Consider the following 21,004-nt stretch of genomic DNA (forward strand, 5'->3'; position numbering starts at 1 on the left):
TGTAAATAAAAATAAAACAATTTATTTTATTTTGATTTCTTTTCCAATACTTTGACTTCTCTTTAAAATATAAAGAGAATGAAAATACTGTAAAAGAGGAAGACTGATGGGAGTTTTCAACACATTCCCATCTGCTTTCTCTATGTTTTCCAGCAGCAGCAGAGGACCAAATATAGGGCTACTGTATTTTTGGGAAAAAATAAATGCAATAGCAAGCTATTTGTTTATGAACTTATTGTTATGGTGCATCAGGTCAATTCTGACTACTGGTGAGTGTAGAAACAAGTCCATGAAGTTTTCTTGGCAACATTTTCAGAAGTAGCTTGCCAGTATCTTCTTCATAGGGCTAAAGCTGAATGACTGATGTAGAATAATTTTTCTATTATTCCCAAATTTCCTTGTCATAAAACACATAGGGGTTTCCTGCGTATATTTTCACAGTTGCATACGTAACCATTATGTGCCATACTTTCTATCAGTCAGCCTGGGTGAACTGGTGTAAACAAGGATGCAGCTTAGTCGGGAAATTTTGATGGTGCTTCTACCTGCAGTGATGGGTACCATGATCAAGCTCAAAAATGGTGGATTTGAAGATATTGTTATTGCAATTAATCCTGTAATAGAAGAAGACGAGAAAATGATTGGCAGCATAAAGGTAAGATAGATAGTTAAGTGCTTCTGAATATACTGATGTCACAGATTCAGGGATGGTACAGACTCTGAGAAGGATGCACACATGTCAGTCCCAGTTGAAAAAACTGTTTCTTAATACAAAACTATGTTGTTGTTTTTTATTATGAAGGAAAGACTGCATAGTGCTTATCATATATACTTGCATATAAACCAAGGATTTTAGGTGCCAAAATAGACCCAAAAAATTGAGTTCGGCTGATCCACGGATGGGCTTATCCACATGTATGTACAGTAATACTTTGAGGTATCCATATATCCTGTATATCCTCGTGGATAAGTCCATCTGCGGATAGCCAGACCCTTGAATTTTTAACCAAAATACATGAAAAATGCAGGTCAGCATATCAGCGGGTGGTGCATTTTATATGGTCTCTTTTCCGCAGATGGGCTTATATGCTAGTATATATTTATTTTTATCCAGCCTTTATTATTTTTATAAATAACTCAAGGCGGCGAACATACCTAATACTCCTTCCTCCTCCTATTTTCCCCACAACAACCACCCTGTGAGGTGAGTTGGGCTGAGAGAGAGGGACTGGCCCAAGGTCACCCAGCCGTCTTCCATGCCTCAGGCGGGACTAGAACTCTCAGTCTCCTGGTTTCTAGCCTGTTGCCTCAACCACCAGACCAAACTGGCTCGTGCTCTCTCTCCCATCTAGAGAGAGAGAGAGAGAGAGAATACACACACACACACACACACACACACACACACATACAGTATATGCTATATAGTAGTGCTCTCCCACAGATTGTATTTTTTATAGTTTAATGGTTTTATTGTTTTTAATTATTTGTTGTGGTGTTTTTGTGGTTGTCTTTGTATTGCTTTTTTGGTTTTTAACTCTAAGTTTCCCAGAGTCTCAGCAGTAAGATGGGTGGCTATGTAAATATAATAGACAGACAGACAGATTCTCTATCCAACATCTCCTATTTTTAAGGTTATTTTACTACACTAAACTCTTTCTTGTTTTCCTGTTTCCTCTATTCTATTTCTATATACTAGTTTCCTAAATTCTAATTAAAACCTTTTATTATTAATTCAAATATTTTTGTCTTGCCCCTGATATGTTTTAGAGTAACACACACACACACACACACACACAAAATTACTGGGGAGAGCGAAATGTCCAGTTGCAGTCTGCTATACAGCCTAGGCTGACACAGTGGGGAAGATGAGCAATGTATAGGATTTTTGTCTGCATTCATACTTCATTTTCATAGCTTTTTTTCATTTGGGGAATTATGTTAAATTCAGACTTGTCCTCCTTTGGGGTAAATATCTTCATGTTCTTGAAGATTGGGTCCAGAGGAACATAACTGATTTTCCAGCCTCCTTCAGGCAACATCAAGTTCAAAGAACATGCAAAGTAGACAGAGGATTCCTCCAGGTGAGGATTTTCTGTCAACTCTAAAGCAGCTTGGACCTTTGTGATTTCCTAATGTTGACAGCATTTGAGAGGGGAAGCCGCTTATTTTCGGTTTGGCTGTAATATCCTTGAAAATGCAGTGAAGCTAGCAATCCTTTGAAATTCCACAAAGCTCGTGAGCAGTCCATTCTCCTTCAGGAGGGGATTCTTGTCTTACCCTTCTTCTGGGCTCCTGGGCTTCAGGAACCCTTGTAGGAGAATATTGGTTTGATCACTTTTTTTACAGTTTCCTTTAAGTAGCCCAGAAGAAGCGAGCAGGAATGAAGTTATTTATTACATTTATATCCCAAAGTTTACAATAGGAGTTCAAGGGCTCCTCCTCCTGTTTTTCCCCACAACAACCACCGAGGGGGATTGGGCTGAGAGGAATTGACTGGCCCAACGTCACCCAGTGAGCTTCTGTGCTTGAATGTAGACTAGAACCTGGGTCTTCCTGCTCCTGGTCCAACACCTTAAGCATTCCACCACACTGCTTCTGAACAGTTCGGTTTCCCCTTTTCTTTAACAGGAGTTCAGCAGATATGCAAAGCACAAAGTGCTTGTGCAGGTCTGTGGTTTTTTTTCTTTACAGCTGTTCTTTTTCACTTTGTGCTAAGCAGAGGAAATTTTCTTACTTGCATCCCATGGCAGCTTGGGGCAAAGCAGTGATTGTTTGGCATTTTCTGTTCCTTATTCTCGTCATTTTGAGGTCAGCAGAAATGATGGCCACTGGTGATTTTCAAATTGCTTTTGAGGGAGTGGAAATGGCGATGGGGGAGTGCCCAGATAAAGAACCCAACTTTAATGCAAGCAGTAGCTACTGAGGGATACTCCAGAATAAAGGGAGTATGCTTTATGTTTTATGTTCTTTTTTTGGTTAGGACATGGTGAAAGAGGCATCCAGTTATCTCTTCAGTGCTACAAAACAGAGATTTTACTTCAAGTCTGTAAAAATTTTGATTCCTTTGACATGGAGCTCAAAACAAGAATATAAAAGAAGAACCATTGAATCCTATGAACAAGTATGTGTGGAATATACTTTGAAAGTCAGATGTATTTGTATAATTTAGGAAAAATGCACAATATTACAAAGTGGGACTTTGGCAATATCCACCATGGATATTCACAAGTCCCTTCCATGTATCTTCTCCCTTCCAGCTTAACAATGTTGTTGCCTACCACAGCAAATTTCTTGAACCACCCTTTTTCTGCAGCTGCTAGCAACCGTTTGATCATCTGGCTTCTGTCCTGATCAAAAATATCAATGGTTGAACCCTGCAATGTAGAACACCTTTCAGAAAATTAACCTCTTCCTGAATGTCCCAGGTACCACAAAGGCTTCTCAGTGCAGCAGCTGGGACTTTTGAATATAATCCTTAATGATACTATATTCCAGGCCTGTTCAAGGCTTCAAAGACATACTTCACTTCAACAAAGCTTCAAAGAAATCTTCCCATCAGCTGATTTGCAAGCAATCTGGTCCTGTTTCTTCTAACAGAGAAGAAATGCAACCATGTTGCTTTATTTTGTTCTGCTCCAGAGCCTGCTCAACCTTCTCCCACAGAACGGGTGCTACCAGAGAAGCTGAGCAAAGTTATAGGCAAACTGCTGTAAGAAAAAGCTGAAAGGAGCCTTCTCTTGGAGTGTGGAGCAAGGATCTTCCAGAGTGGGTGACTCAGGCACAGACCATAAGAAATCACATATAGGTAGTCCTCGCTTAACAACCACAATTGAGACTGGAATTTTGGTTGCTAAGCAAAGCGGTCATTAAGTGAATCTGACCCAATTTTATGACCTTTTATGTGGCATCATTAAGCAAATCACCGTGGTCGTTAAGTGAACCACATGGTTAAACAAATCATGTGGTTCCCCATTGATTTTGCTTGCCGGAAGCTGGCCAGGAAGGCCGAAAATGGCAATAATGTGACCATGGGATGCTGCGACAGCATAAATGCGAACTGGTTGCCAAGAGCCCAAATCGTGATCACGTGACTGTGGAGACACTGCAATGGTTGTAAGTGTCATGAGTACTGATGGCGAGCAGGAGGGGGCCTCTGTCCAGGGTGGAAAACGCATGCGTAGTACTGAGAAATTAAGCAGCCATTCAAAGAGACACAGATCAGACCCGCCTTAACTTTTGGGGTTTATCTGTCTGGGTTTTTCCCACGCTTCTTCACTTTGTTAGGATTTTCTGTTTTATGTAGCAGTAATAAACACTAGAGACCTATTCCTTGTCTCAGCATGGTTCCTGACTGTTAGGACAGTAAGTGTGAACATCAGTTGTAAGTTGGTTTTTTCAGCACCATTGTAAGTCTGAACCATCACTAAACAAATGGTCATTAAGTGAGGACTACCTGTAATCTACTAGATGTGGCTAGCTTGAAGCCCTCTCGAAACTCTAATCTGAGGAGAGGGAAGCTGGCAGTTTCACTGACTCACATCCCCAAGCAAGCTGTTGGGAAGATGGGTGATCCTGCTGGCTCACCTCACTGAGATATGTCAGCCAAGAACTTTGGTAGTCACCTGCTTACCTCCCCAGGTACTTTGGCTGAAAATAGAACCAAAGGTGGAGCTGGCCAAGAGCTTTTGTCAGGTGCGACAGCTGCCCAGCCTGAGAAGGCCTTTGGCATGTGCTCTGGTGTGCATAGTAGCACCATATACCACTTGTGCTAAAGATGCCTATTCTCAGAGCCCCTTCTGTGTACTTAGGAATGTCCACAGCTAGAGAGTTACAGCATTTACCCTGGAGTTAGCTCCAAATCCTCTCACTAGGCCCACCACCAAGCTTCCTTTGCACACATCCATAAAGTCATCCAAACTAAGAAACTACTGTGTTAGTGGAGGATAGCAGTTTAGAGCAACTGGCAGAGTGAAAGGATCATCTGTTTGCATCATTCAGTTCTAAAATCTCTGTTGGACAAAAGCATTAAAATGTGTAATTCTAAGATTAAATGAATGTATACTGGAAATCTGTAATACCAAAGAACAGAACCAGGGAGTTTTGGCCTTTAAAAAAGGCAGCACCTATTTTTTTATTCCTTTGTGCTCTTTAAACCATGTCACTCCTGTTTTATTTAGGCTGATATCATAGTAGCTGATCCTTACTTGAAATATGGAGATGAGCCTTATACCCTGCAGTTTGGAGAGTGTGGGACACCAGGACAATACATTCATTTCACTCATAACTTCTTGACAAATGACAATTTGCTTTCTATTTATGGACCTCGAGGTAATAACTGTTAATTCAAATTGGTTTGTCAGTTCTCATTAATGAATGTTTTGATATGCAGGGATTGAAACAATATAACAAGAAGGATCCTGGCAAATAGCTATCTTTATTTCATTTGGCTCTTAATAGGAAGGAATTAGCAGAGCTTGCATGTTTAAAGAAGTATAGTCAACATCTTGCATTATAATTTGTATTAAGGTTTGTTGCTAATTCTCCACAGGCAGAGTCCTTGTCCATGAGTGGGCTCATCTCAGATGGGGTGTCTTCGATGAATATAACTATGATGCACCTTTTTATCCTGTCGAACAAGGCAAATTTGAAGCAACAAGGTATATACCTCGTCTTAGCATTGTGATATAGTGGCTACCATGTTGAATGATCAGCGAAACCTGGGTTCAAATCCCCAAATATCTGTTAGCCTGAAAAAAATGCAGTCAGTCTGCAGGCAATTAAACAAGCTCACTTTCTTAGTTAAATCTGAACATACTACAGGGACCAGTCAGTAAAAGTAAAAGCAACTGATACCAACATCTTCTATAAATGCATGCAGAGTTCTATTACTATTTAATCCTGATGTTACCATTATACAGTATTTTCAGCTGTATGAGTGAGAGTTGAACCATACAAGCCAATGAGATTTGGGGGCTGACCTGATCAAGGTTGCTGTAAAGGTAGCCTAATTCAGCCCGATGACTGGATCCAATGAGATTTGGAAGAGTGGGACACCTGTCCCCCATAGTCTTCCCATAGCTTGGGAAAGGGCAAATGGCAATACATTTTGTTCTTCCTCAGTGTAATGTGATGACATTTCCAGGCCGACTGAGGTGTTATGAAGGGAAGAAGCAGGCCAGGTGTCATAAAAGGAACTTGCAAACTAGGCTTCTCTAAAAAACAGATTTAAAAATTCCTGCAACTTTAGTGCTAGAATATGATGAGATTAAAAGCAGTAACAACCCCTATTATGGGAAAACATGTTTGTAAAAAAAAACCCTCTTTGTACACCTGTATTTGGGTAGTTTTGTATTATGATCTACCCCATAATAGAATATGAGCTTATCTTTAATACCTGCAAAGTCACCTTTGTTATTCAGTTACACTTGTTAAAAGAACTTTCCAAGCGGAGGGGTGAGTTGAGGTTGAGGCTGCAAATGGTTTACCTAAGGCCACCTAGTTGTTGATAGTAGAAACAAGTTTCAAACAGGGAACTCTCTGATTTCACAGCATTATGTTATACAGCAAATCCGTTGCAAGTAACAAATGAAGAAGTTTCATTTCTTGAATAGCAGTGAGCCACTCTATGTCTTTGCGCAGTAAAGTGAAATCTCCTTTGAGGTGAATTTGTCTCCTGTTGACTTCCTGTTTCTTCAACAACTGTCCAGAAAGGCCTTGCCACTGCCTAATTTTGGGATTTTTTTGATTTCTTAGTCTAGTCTACGCCTCTGAGATTTCCAGCACTGTTTAGCTCTTATGATATCAGCTCAAAATGGTTAGGAGCTACCATCTACTGTGATGCGCATTTAGATGAAAATGTATTAATGGGAGCAGTAACCACTAGTAAATCATAGGAAATGTTTTATGCTACTGCATACGATTTCCTTAACTATTTTAACTTGCTAACTGTATCAATTTCTGCTATATTCTCTAGATGTTCAGCTGGTATCACCGGTAAATATATCTTTTCAACTAGCCAAGGAGAACATAGAAAATGTAAATATATAAAGGGAACAAAGATATATGAACCTGGATGTCAATTTGTGCCAGAAAAAATACAAAGTACCCCAGTATCTATCATGTATTTGCAAAGTGTATCTTCTGTAAGTATGACTAATGACAGTGAGTTGGAATTCAGTTTAATCCAGAATTTGTCCTTCTGACCACCTTCTTTTTTATTCCTCTTTTTTTTTAGGTTACTCAGTTCTGTGACCAAAGTAATCATAACATCAAAGCAACGAATATGCAGAACAAACTATGTGACTACAAGAGCACATGGGAAGTGATTATGACCTCCAGTGACTACATCCGTTCATCTCCAATAAATACTCCTCCACCTGACCCCATTATTTCTCTGATTCAAACACATGACAGAGTCGTCTGTTTAGTGCTTGACGTTTCTGGAAGCATGGATGCTGTAAGTCTGCTATCAGAAGGGTTCTTTTTAATTGTTAAAAAGTGAACTTTACTATTTTGAAACGTTGAAAGTTCTTGAAGTTCTGAGTTGACAATTGTGTGAGAAATTATATTGTGTTAATATTTTAATAAAATGTGCAATTACGTTAGTATGGCTATTCAGGAAATTCGTATTGAAAACAAGTCATCTGGGGGGAAAGCTGGTGATACCGTTGCTTGTTGCTCACAGAGGTCATCCTCTTCTGTTGCTTAGCAGATTGTTCCTAATTGGTTGAATAAAGAGCATAGTATGTTTTCAGCCAAGCTTTTATGAGGGAAATGAAAGTTGCGATTACTTGGTTGCGATTAAAATCTTATGCAGGCAAGAAAGAAAGTTTTGTAGAGTACAGTAAATTGGCTTAAAAAGATGGCTTCTCTGATTACAGTATTTTGACTAAACATTATAAAGTGAGGATAAAGATTAAACATACTTCATTTCTTGGAGCAAATGGTTTTATTTTACACTTGGTATCTCAATATTTTATTGCTAACGAAGTGGTGAATGTTCTTCCAAATTAAGTGACAGGAAATAATGGATGGAGAAATACCATGCAGGAAATCCTCCTGCAGAGAAACCGAAAAGCAAGAGAAGAAAATGAGAAGGAATAATAGATGTCAGGTTTAAGAGAAAAAACCAACCCTGAAGGATAGTAGAACTGCACACTATTACACACAGTATATATTACAGGCTGTGACTGAGTTGGCAGAAATTACAAGTTGTGATTTCTACAATTAAAATAGTGTTATTGGTTGTCAACTCCAGGCCACTAAAAGTCAGAAAAGTGTGAGATTAATGTCACATTTGTATTAACCACCCATCCTATTTTCTGAAATCCGTGCTTTCTAGTGTCATGCATTAGCTGCAGCCTTTGGAGGTAAAGCAAGAGCCCAGATATAGTAAGTTAATAGTCAAGCTGTTATCTTAAATGGAGTCAGAAGCATTTTGGTATCTAGATATGTTAAACTACAAGACATCACATTTTTAACCTGCTTGGGGATGGCAGGAATGATAATCCAACGCATCTGTGGGACACAGACTGTAAGGAGATTATACAGTGCATCAAAGTCAAAATTAATAACAATGAAATTGAAACTGAGGATTTTCATTCATATATAACGTGTATGGGTACATCATAAATGATTCATGGCTGTGCTACTACTAACCTCAAACTAGCTTTGCCATAACTTACGGCCACAGCCAATATGGCGGAGTTCCATCAGTTTTGAAAATGAACAGCTCTGCTCTTCTTCTGCATGTCAATCCCTACAGCATAATCGTATTGGTCGCCTGAAGCAAGCTACTGAATTGTTCCTCCTTCAGATAATTGAAACTGGTTCCTGGGTTGGAATTGTAACATTTCAAAGTGCTGCCGACGTTAAGATTGGCTTGCAACAGATTGTCAGTGACAATGCACGTGAAGCTCTTGTGACTTACTTGCCTACCACAGCTGATGGAGGAACTAACATTTGTGCTGGAGTGCGTAAAGGATTTCAGGTGAAGAGAGCATTTTCCAGTTTTTGTTATTTCTGTGTATCTGCCTAGGTGTTTTATTTGGCTCTGTAAAATATGTTCTATCCCTGGAATATCAGATTGGAAGATTGGTTTACGTATGCGTGTGTTTTGGACTCTAATATGTATACAGTCTAGAATTAGTCAAGAGCTAATTATCTAACTGGTAACCATCAAATTCAGTCACTAAGTATTCAAGCTGTGCCACTGTGTGAAGAAAAATGTAGGTTGTTCATGTAAGAGAATGCCTCTTGTTGAAAGCAGCAGAAAGGGGACTTCAGGCTGAAAAGGGTAGATGATGATTGTTTTCCAGGCTTTTTAAAAACAAATACAAATCCTCTACAATCATCCAGTCATGCCTTGGCTAATCTGCATGTATACTGCTCCCCTTTCAGCCCAATTGCTGCACTGCATAGAGAAATAGCTAAAGTGATACCTAACAGCAGTGACAAGAAGACTCCACCGTGGGAGTGTATGGAAATTAGATTTGGGGAGCAATAGCCATCCGCAGTCTGCAAGAGCCAGTGCTGCCTCTGCTTCAGAACCAGAATTGCCATGTGAGACGAGCTGGACTGTGAATCGGGATTGATCCTAGACTTGTGCCATATGGAAAAGTGTATTTTATAAAAAGATATAAAATATATTGTATATGCAAACATTATTCCTCCATATTGATATAGCAGCCCTGATTCTGAGAATCAAAATGAGCGTGCAAAGCAAGCACAAGCTCTTTAGCTTCCTGAATTGTTGCTCATTAAGCATAGTCCCATTACATATCTGCCTCTGCTTACTTTATTAATTACGTTATTAAAGCCTCTTTAGTGATGAAAAACACACACTACTGATAGTATGATCAGAAGGCTTCTCCGATTGCTAGAAAACTTAAAAATGCCAATATTATGATTGGAGGATGCATCATGAGTAACATCCTGATATAGTAAAGATCCTGAATCCTAGTGTTATTTTTCTTTTATATATATATGCATATGTACAAAACATCTATGACTTTTCAGTTTGGAGGGTAAGTGAACAACAGATGGGTGGGAGGGAGGAAGGGCTGATGTGGTCTGGACAAATATGGAGAAGGCAGAGAATATCCTATATTGACCCATTCTCTAAACTGGATGGAATGTGGCAGATATCCTCTTATAGTATATAACTATAAAAACAGAAACCAATTATGTGAGACTATATTGTATCTCTGCAAGCCACACAAACAGGGAATACAGTGCTATAATACCACCTCCCCCCTACCCCCAAACAAAAACCTCACATTTGGAGACAGCTTTAGAATGGTCTAAGGGAACTTGCATGCCCCCTTTTTCTCCTAGTCTTAAGGCAAGTGGAGGTATAGAGGGAAGAAAGTTGTTGGGAAAGACATCTGGTGGCATCACTCTCTTCCATATAGGCAGTGTTATGACAGCTGTCTTGTTCCTCGTGTTCTCTCTTGACTAGAAGGCCACAAAACAGAATCAAGATTTACCCAACCATGTAGTGCTCCTGAGGGAGCACAACACTGCAGCATGGAGTTGCGGAAGAGAAGCAATTAGAAAGAATAATGGAATATCCATTCTAAAATTTTCTATAGGCAGACTGCAACTTTGTTATGTATGGAATATTTAGTTTATGTGCAAAGAAAAATGATGGTTAGAAGATCTTTTTAGAATTTTCTCCTACTCCTTAACTGCAGAGAGCACCCTGTGACTTCTAGATTACCTTCAGTTGTTCATAATGTTTTTCAACATAGGTGTTCAGACAAAAATATCAAAGTACTGAGGGCTGTGAGATTGTGCTCCTGACAGATGGAGAAGACCCAAATATGAGCTCTTGCTTTAGTGAAGTTAAAAGCAGTGGATCAATAATTCACACTATTGCTTTGGGGCCAAGTGCTGCAAAAGAGCTAGAGATGCTGTCGATAATGACAGGTAAATATGACAGATACTGACATAGAAGATTTTGTCTATACTACCTAATTATTCAGTCGTAATTTCTGCTTCAGAAAAGATAAGGTCTATTGAAATCACAGCCACCTCCACATAAGCCAATTTCACAACAGTAAATTCTAGGGAAAAGAGAAAAGCTAAGCTTCAACGAAGTGCTTCTCTTCAACGAAGCTTTGAACGAACCCCTCTTTCAAAGCTGCTTCAGAAAGCAAATGTGACCAGTCTGAAGGAACCTATGATGCACTTCAGGGGTGTCCCAGCTGGTGATTGCAGTGAGGATTATGGGGAAGTCTTGGAAAATGGTATCAGTTTCATCTATTTATGAAGCTTCTCAGTTTTACATGGCAGAGACAAGTAGGAAGAAAAGATTTCTGCTTCAGAAGATGACACAAGAATGGAGATAGAGTTGTGAGACGCATGCTGATTCCTACTTTATTCCTCACAAATCACAACTGTAGTAACTACTTTTTCATATCTTACTGAAACTACTACAAGGCACAATACAAAGTAGCATAAACCTTACTGCCCTGAAAATTAATGGAAATTCTTCTCATATTTTAGGAGGTTTAAAGTTTGCTGCAACTGATAACTTGAACTCCAATAGCCTCATAGATGCTTTCACTGGAATTTCATCAGGAAGTGGAAATCTCTCTCTACAGCCAATTCAGGTATTTGGGAGCTAGTAGAGTCTATTCTGTCAATAGAACACTTACTAGGTAAGAAAATCATTCTCAATTCAAGTTCAGTTTTAAATAATGTCATTAAACAAAATGCCAGAAAAAAAGACTCTTTTCTGTATAATGCTGACGTTTTGTTCTTCAGAAAGAAATAGTATTATTTTGATATTATTTTTAAAGAAAATATTTACACTGTATTATTAAGAAACAGCTTAATAAACAGCTTAGCTTTCCATTCTGCCAAAGTTTAAATCCTGTGCAAAATTCCAGGGAAAATACTATTTGGGAGGAAAACTGCACCTAAGGCCAGGGTAAGGGTTAGGGTAAGGCTTCCTTGAAGTCAGGGCCAAAAACCACCTTCCTGGTTAGATTAAGAGAGACTCTCTATGGATAGTGGAACTCTTATATTTCCTTTCTGCCCAAGTTTATCCTGGGCAAAATGCATGGGAAAACTCTACCTAGGGTTCGGGGTCCTTGAAGTCAGAATCAACAATATGGCATAGAAGAGCGAAAAGAAATTCTAAGCAAGGAAATTAAAGCAGGAGATAAAAGGAAATATGTGTAGCTTTGCATACAGCAGTACCATTTAGTGTACCTCTTCATACTTTTTTAACTTTGTGAACAAACCATCCTTCCACCATGTTCATACACCTCTTCATACACTGCCTTTGATTTTTTACTTTTCTGTGGATCTCATGATCTCCATCCAGTCATGACTTTCTTGGTCTTCCCCTTCTTTTCAACCCATGTGCTCTTTCTTCTTGTATTTGTTTTGTGGCTTGATCTTCATTGATCGTTTATGACCAATCCAGCTCAACATACTTCATACTGGTTCCACCCCAGAGTGGTCAATGCAACATAAAGCATTATATGTATGGGACAAGAGCACTCTGCTTATAGCAGCACCAGCATTTATTCTACAGTATTAAGTACTGCTGTATTCCTAGCAATGCTTAGTAAAGCTTTCACTTAGGTAATATTCTTACTTTCAGGTCTCTGAATAATAAATATCATATGAAATGCATAATATTTTTCTATTATACCATAACCTGTAACTTTTTTTTAAATAACAGCTTGAAAGTAAAAGTAACCACGTTGACTCCTACCAATCTCTTGAGGGTACTGTGTCCATTGACTATTCTGTGGGGAGTGACACTTTCTTCGTAGTTACATGGGCTGAAGACTATTCGCCACCAGTAATTCTCCTGACAGATCCAAAAGGAAACACCTATTCTCTCCAGGACTTTGTAGCTGATCAAACAAATCGCAAAACAGCTCGCCTTAAGATTAAGGGAATTGCAGAGGTAAATAACCATCTCTTTCAGTCAGGTGTATTGATGTTTTAAAGTCTAGTATCCTTGCAGAGAATTAGCACAATGAATTGAGTCTGGTGCCAAGATTGAAAGGACTCAAGTTGGGTCTTCCTCTGGTGGTTCTCCTTTCCAGAAATGGAGAAGATTACAATAGCTGGTTTAGTTGGGGCTTCTGTTCTCAGCACCTCTTTACCTTCCCATCACCACCTGGAGCCTTTTCCTTTCCTCATAAGGTTACATAGCCAGTTACAGATGGCCCTGTGCCATGAAGAGCTTTATAGGTAATGACCAGCACGTTGAATTGCAGCTCACAGAGCAGTGATGACACATGGGCGTATCAAGCTATGCCCATTACTGCTCCTGCTGCTACATTTTAGACCAGCTGTAGCTTCCAGGTGGTCTTCAAGTGCAGCTCAAGGTGCAGCACATATAGTTAAGTTGTGCAGTGACTAGGGTGTGAGTGACTACTATATCTGAAGGGCCTCCTATTCTAGGAGTGGGCACAACTGATGCAAAGATGTGCCTGCGCGAAGGCCCTCCTGGCCTCACATACAAGTACCTGTCTGCCTTTATGAAGAAGCAGAGGAAACAAAACCCACTTATACCTATACAGCCTTAAAAACTCAGTATTTAACATTCTTTTCTACTTCAAAACTTTGATTTACAGGTAGGAGATTGGACTTACAAACTTCATAATAAATACTCAAAGCCTCAGGTTTTATCCATCACAGTAACCACTAGACCGGCATCTCCAACTATACCTCCAGTGATTGTGAAGTCCTACGTGACTAGTGATAAAAATACCTTCCCTAATAAAATGATTATTTATGCAGAAGTCAGTCAAGGATTTTTGCCTGTTATTGGTGCAAATGTCACAGCCATAGTTGAATCAGACTCAGGAACTGAAGAACAAGAACTTTGGGACAATGGATCTGGTAAGTTTACCTGGAAGGATTTAGGGTATTACAGGTAGTCCTAACTTAATGGCAGCAATTGGGACTGGAATTTTGGTTGCTAAGCGAAGTGGTCATTAAGCGAATCTGACCTGATTTTACAACCTTTTGTGGCCATCATTAAGCGACTCACCGTGGATGTTAAGCAAACCACATGGTTTTAAGAGAATCATGTGGTTCCCTGTTGATTTTGCTTGCCAAAGCCAGCCAGGAAGGTCAAAAATGGCGATCACATGACCACAGGACTCTGAGACGGCCATAAATGCGAACTGGTTGCCAGGTGCCCAAATTGTGATCACATGACTGCGGGGACCCTGCAACAGTCATAAGTGTGAGAACCAGTTGTAAGTTATTTTTTTCAACAGCATTGTAAGTCTGAACTGTCACTAAATGAATGGTTGTTAAGTGAGGACTACCTGTATGCCTTTTGGACTCCAGCTCTTTGTATGGTAGTCTAGGCTTCTGTGAACACATATTGTAAAACTTCTATCCTGCATATGGTCATTGGCCCATCTAGCCCAATATTGTTTATGCTGACTGACAAGCTGTCCAAAGCCTCTGCCCGGAGGCCCTTAGAATCAGCTAGTTGATAGTTCATTTTAAATAAAGGTATTATGGACAAATCCTTCTAGATGCCAAACAAATGTTTTACGAGCAAGCTATGGTTTCTGTGGTTCCTTCATAGCCCCCATGGCGCCATACATCCTTGCAGCTCCTTTACTGGAACAAAGAATACTTTTGTGTGGTCCTCATGGAGGATGTGATTCTAATTTAACCAGTGAGAATGGTTCATGGTGTATGGTATAGGGACCACCATGAATTTTGTGTTGAGTTTTGAATTTTTTTGATGGCTTTGTGTCTTCTCTTGCCTATTTTTATTTATTTGTTTATTTTATTTATTTACTTTCTATCCCATCTTTTATTATTTTTATAAATAACTCAAGGTGGCAAACATACCTAATACTCCTTCCTCCTCCTATTTTCCCCACAACAACCACCCTGTGAGGTGAGTTGGGCTGAGAGAGAGGGACTGGCCCAAGGTCACCCAGCTGGCTTTCATGCCTGTTTTTAGGAAGGAGGACAATGTGGTGGTAGTGGTGGTGGTGGTGGTAATGGCATCAATAATATTTATAAATTATTTTTCATTATTATTCAATATATGTGGCAAAATTATCTGAGTTGGGGTATGCTAAGACAATCTATATGATTATTTCTATTTTTGTAATTATTTCTATTTCCATTATTTATTTATTATTGCATTATTTTATTGTTTTGCATTTTTTGGATGGTATTGCATTGTTCGTATTGATGTATATAGTACATACTGCAACTAGACAAGCCAGTTTGGTCTAGTGGTTAAGGCAACAGGCTAGACACCAGGAGTCTGTGAGTTCTAGTCCCACCTTAGGCATGAAAGCTGGCTAGGTGACCTTGGGCCAGTCACTCTCTCTCAGGCCAGCTCACCTCTTAGGGTTGTTGTTGTGGGGAAGATAGGAAGAGGAAGGAGTATTAGGTATGTTTGCCGCCTTATTTATAAAAATAATAAAGGCGAGATAGAAAATACTGTAAATAAATAAACAAATTAGTTATTATGTTGATTTGTACATCACCACTGGAGTGTGTGCAGAGAGAATAAGTAGTTGAAGTAAGAATTAAAAAATCATACCACACAAAAAAGAAATAAACAGTAAGACTGAAGAAAGAGATTCAGATAGGACCAGAAAAATGCATCTTAACAAAGATAGGAAAGTGATTGGATTACTTATCTTAGTTATGCCTCTCTATAATTTTATCTTCAGTAGTAAAAAGAAGAATCATAGATCAGATCTGCAGACTGAATTTTGGTTTGCTCAGTCTCTGTCTATCAATCCTACAGTGCAAACTCAATCACTCTGCCCTGTTTAGGAGCACAATAGGCCAAATTAAAATTGTACCTTGAGGGGATATGCTCATAGTATTAGCATTCCAATGGATGCCTGTTTCCCTTCAGATTTCTAGAGGAACCTTTGGTGGCAGGGTTGCCTATTGAGAACCAGTTCAGCTCTCTATCTCATGTTCAGTTCAGTTTCCAGCACAGGTTGTCTTCTTGCTAGGCACATTAATTTATTCTGATAGAGTAGAATCTATGATTATTTACAAACATTAACATATTTTCAGGAAAAAAAGACATGTTAATTTCTAATCTTTTCATATTAAGGTGCTGATATTATCAAGCATGATGGCATCTATTCAAGGTACTTCATCTCATTCAGAGTCAATGGCAGATACAATATAAAAGTACGTGTCCAAGGGCAAGATACTGTCCTAGGAGCCCGCCAACATGGTTCGGCTTTATATGTACCAGGCTGGATAGAAAATGGTAAGAATTCATTGTGAAAGAGCATGAATTTCAGGTTAAATGCAGAAGAATAAATATGGATAGATTTCTTCTCTTGTTCTATCCCTCACAATTACTGATGGGTTACTGTGAGATGAAAATGCAAGAATCCTGTATTTCATGTACACAAACTCACTTCTAGAATCTTCTGTCTTATTATATCTCAATAGTTCTTTTCTTCTCAACATACCTTTTTCTGCTGCAGGTTTTTTTTTTTTTTTGTATTGCTAACTTTTCCAAGTAACAATTGGAATTTAGTTTTGTTAATGGCATAATCAGTAAAGCCGAGGGGGAAGACATGTACTTGTAGAGTTTCAAGATTGATGTCAGCCTTGTGAGGTAGTCCAGACAAGGGCACACCCAGAAGCACTAGCTCTAGCTTTATTGTAAGGTTCCGTTAACAGTATCTTGCAAGGCTGCAAGTACATCTCTCCCCCCTTGCCTTTACAGTCCAAGAAACTAGGGAGGGTCCCTTCTGAGATGTTTGCCACACCCACATTCCTTCTGTGGGCTAAGCTACCTCTTATCTGACTGTTCTCTACCTAATCTGTGGCTCTTCCACTCGTCTCCCAAGGTCATTCCCACACACCATCAAAAGAAGTCTTTGGACATTCCATACCTACATTTTTGTTAATTGGTAAGGGATCAGTCAATAAGGACTCTTTTATTCCTTCATAGCCATTATTAATACCTTCACCAATCAACAGTATGACACCTGAGATTTTTTTTGTGTCTGTAATTATAGTATTGACTCTTCCTTCACATTTAAATTTAGTATCTGTGATCTTTATTTTATATCCAGTTAATGTCCCTCATTTAGAACGCAAATTTTGATCCCGTGCTTTGACTGGCGTTGATCATACTCTTGGATGATCTCCAGCAGGAGCAGGATGGGGGTAGTGTATCCATCCTTACTCCTCTTGACCTTTCAGCAGTTTTTGAAACCATCGATCATGGTATCCTTCTGGACAGGCTTTGGGAGTTGTGCTGGTTCTCTTCCTTCCTCCAGGGCCAGTTCCAGTCAGTGTTGATAGGAGAGAAGTCCTGCTTGTGGCCCCTGCTTTGTGGGGTGCCTCAAGGCTTGGTTGTCTGTCCCTTCCTGTTTAACATCTATATGAGGCTGCTGAGTGAGGTCATCCAACATTTTGGGATGAGGTATCACCAGTATGTTGATGATACCCAGCTTTGCATCTCCACCCCAGGCTGTCAGAGTGATGCCGTGGATGTCCTGTCCCAGGGCCTGGAGGGGGAGCAACAGGCTTCAGCTCAACCCAAGCAAGACTGAGTGGCTTTGGGAGTTTGGATGTTATTGTGCTGGGGATCTTCCATCTTTAGTTCTGGATGAGGTGGCACTGCCTCAGACAGACCCAGTGTGCAATCTGGGGTCCTCCTGGACTCACAGCTCCTGCTCAAGGAGGAGGTGGCAGCCTTGGCTAGGAGGGCTTTTGCACATCTTTGGGTTGTGCATCAGTTATGCCTGTTCCTGGACCGGGAGGCCCTGCACATAGTCACTCATGCCCTTGTGACCTGCCATCTGGACTGCTGCAATGCATTGTACATGGGCTGCCCTTGAAGAGTATTCAGAGGACTTCAACTGGTGCAGAATGCGGCAGCATGGGTAGTAAATAGTGTCAGTTACTTGGCACATGTAACACCACTACTTTATGCATTTTAATTTTTGTATTTATGGTTGTAATAGTTTTTATTTTTGTTTAATATTGTTCGCCACTCAGAATCACTTGGCATAGGCAGCTATACAAATTGATTAAGTCATAAACAAATAAACAAACTTAAGAATGCTAAGTCCTTGCATTCATGGCTGGAGATAGTTAAGTTGTTATGCTGGTAACTATCAATCATCCTCTGCTAGCAGTGGCGGAAGCACTTGGTCCCGCTGCCTGCTCTCTTTCCCCCACCTGGATCCAGTCTTGGCGTGCTGGTTCTGCCAAGTCCTGGAGCTGCCAAACTAAAACTTCTATTCACAACCATTTTTCCCCAAGTTCCTAAAATGAGTTTTATAATTGCTAGAATAATAGCATTAGCAAACCACTTCCAGCTTTGCTTTGACCTATGTTTGGCATCTATCTATCTATCTATCTATCTATCTATCTATCTATCTATCTATCTATCTATCTATCAAATTTATCACCGCCCATCTCCCAAAAGGGACTCTGGACAGTTTACAATAAAACATAAATAAGAATATAAATATACTATAAAATACTATAATACATAATAAAATAAATATGATAAAAACCCCAATGGCTGAAAGTTCTCTGTGATTTGCAAGCAGAGATTTAATCTTCAGAGAGCTGAAATAGGCCATCAGCGTTTGGAGCTTTTATGGCTGGATTTGCCTTCTTTTTCTGATTTTAGCTTCTTATAACAGGAGAAATAAAAATGAATGCACCAAGACTGGCAGCCAGTGACAATGAAACCCAAGCAAACCTTGGAAATTTCAGCAGAACTGCATCAGGAGGTTCTTTTATAGTGACAGGAGTACCTACTGGAAATCTCACAGATGTTTTCCCTCCATGTAAAATCACTGACCTTGAAGTAGCACTCAATGCTGAAGATGAATTCCTTTTGTCATGGACAGCTCCTGGGAATGATTATGATAGAGGAAAAGGTAAGTGGGAAATTCTGTGTTACTTGCAAGGAGACAAGACAGGGAAGGCTGAGTGGGAGAAATTATACATGTTACTAATTTGACAATTGCAGCCTGTGTTGTGGACAGCCAGACAGAATGCTTTCTCTTTAAAAGGATGGCCCAGCTATCCTTACAAACTCTGAGCAAGCCTGTGGGATGTGTACCTTGCTAAGATTCAGAAGTAGTAGAGTGATTGATGGGTTTTCCTGCCTTAGAACATGGCCCAGAGCCCTCCATGTCTTGCACAAATTCCATGACAAATGTCCTTTCCCACTGATGTGGAGAGTTTGTCAAGAGAAAAATATTGATATTCACTGAAAGCTGTCTTCTTCACAATTAATCCTGATCCCTATCTGAGTGCCTATATTGCTAATGCACGTATATATTTTTTTATTATTTTGCAGCTGAAAGATATGAAATAAAAATGAGTGAAAATCCCTTGGAATTAAGAAATGCTACGTTTCATAATGCCACTTCTTTGAACACATCTGGTTTGATACCGGAAGTTGTTGGAACCAAACAGTTCTTTCAGTATAAGTCAGAAAATTATACAAAAGAAAATGGCACCATGATTTACTTTGCCATTCGTGCTGTTGATGATAGCAACAATAATGGAGAAATATCTAATATAGCCAGAGCAGTTGTGCTTCTTTCTCTGTTGCGTACTACTGCCACTAGTCCAACCACTACTGCTGCTAATAATGAAAGCAAGAACAGTGCCTTAAATAGTAATATATTAATTATAATTATAGTATGTGCTTCTATCGTTATTTCTGGTGTTACACTTTTAATTGTTTATGTGTTATGCAAGAGAAGACAAAAAAATTATGAAATTGAAATGAAAGGATGATAGATTGGAATCTGAAACCGCAATAGAAAGAGAAATAATACTGAATGTGCTACATAAACGTTAAACCCGCAGGTTCCTATAAGTACCTCTAAATTGTTATAGACATGTACATATGTATCAGGGCATTTCTTTGTACTGAATTTCCATCAATACTCTCCATAGTAACAAGATATTTTTGTGTGTTGCTAAACATCTGCAACATCATTTCCTGTTAATCTTAAAAAGAAAGGAAATTGCATCCTTTTCCCCAATCTTTAAAGAAAGAGGTGAGAGTCAATAAAAAAGTATATCAATGGTGCATAAGCTTTCTGCAAAAGTGCTTTATTTAGCAAGTGTGCTGTTGCGCCACCAAGAAAATGTTTCAAATGCATCACAGCGTCATAAACTTGAAAATGTCATGTTGGTTTCCTGGTGTGAAAGAGAATATCTCTATATTACAACCCCAACTTTGCAGCTTTGTGTGGGATTGGATGGGGTCAAGACGGACAAGGAGAAGAAACCCTTCAGGGAGATTGCCCCGCAAAAATACCTGGTATTACACTATCCAGATAGAGAGAGAGAGAGAGATTGAGATTAATGGAAGAAAAAGTAATGGTATTGGAGGAGAGAAATCTTGCCGTCAGTACAGGATTGGGAGACTAAAATCGAAGCGTATGCAGCAATGGAAAAAGTGACTGTATACATTCACAGCAAAAGCCTAACTAAATTCAAGCAGGAATATTTCCCTTATACACAACATGCAGTAGACTCTCAGTTAACCGGAACTCAAGCAACTGGCAAAAAAATAAAAGAAATAACAGAGTAGACTCTCAGTTAACTGGAACAAAAGCAACTGGAACTCTCAAACAACTGGCAAAAAAATCAAAGAAATAATACTTTAAATAAAAATTTAATAGTAACTCTCATTCCATTGCTGCATATGCTTCAATTTTAGTCTCCCAATCCTGTATTGACGGCAAGATTTCTCTCCTCCAATGTTGTACCAGATTGATTCTTGCTACTGTCAGCCTATATGTCATGACCCCGTTGCAAGGCAGAAAGAGCCTCACAATGTGGATCATGATCATTAAGAAAGAGAGGAAGGAGATAATTAAATCAGCGCTTAAACCAAGCACCCAAAGCACCCACACCCATGGAATCATATGCAGCTGAATAGAAGGACTTCAGATAAGCAGCGATAAGCTGCACCTGGTGCCCTGGAGGACACACCTGAACCAAGAGGACAAGGACAGCCACC

General features: G+C 39.5%; 1 protein-coding gene across 1 annotated transcript; it reads left to right on the plus strand.

Annotated features, from left to right (window-relative positions):
* Window positions 1-479: 479 nt before the first annotated feature.
* LOC134493565 (calcium-activated chloride channel regulator 1-like) lies at window positions 480-20,070 on the plus strand. The gene is made up of 14 exons (XM_063298215.1): window positions 480-655; window positions 2,981-3,121; window positions 5,178-5,328; window positions 5,549-5,657; window positions 6,974-7,142; window positions 7,235-7,454; window positions 8,763-8,989; window positions 10,752-10,929; window positions 11,509-11,615; window positions 12,698-12,928; window positions 13,605-13,872; window positions 16,088-16,249; window positions 18,657-18,896; window positions 19,322-20,070. The coding sequence occupies exons 1-14, from the start codon at window positions 509-511 to the stop codon at window positions 19,765-19,767; spliced, it is 2,796 nt and encodes a 931-aa protein (XP_063154285.1). The 5' UTR covers window positions 480-508; the 3' UTR covers window positions 19,768-20,070.
* Window positions 20,071-21,004: the final 934 nt, after the last annotated feature.

This window comes from Candoia aspera, chromosome 3 (genome assembly GCF_035149785.1).
Source record: "Candoia aspera isolate rCanAsp1 chromosome 3, rCanAsp1.hap2, whole genome shotgun sequence".
Classification (NCBI taxonomy): domain Eukaryota; kingdom Metazoa; phylum Chordata; class Lepidosauria; order Squamata; family Boidae; genus Candoia; species Candoia aspera.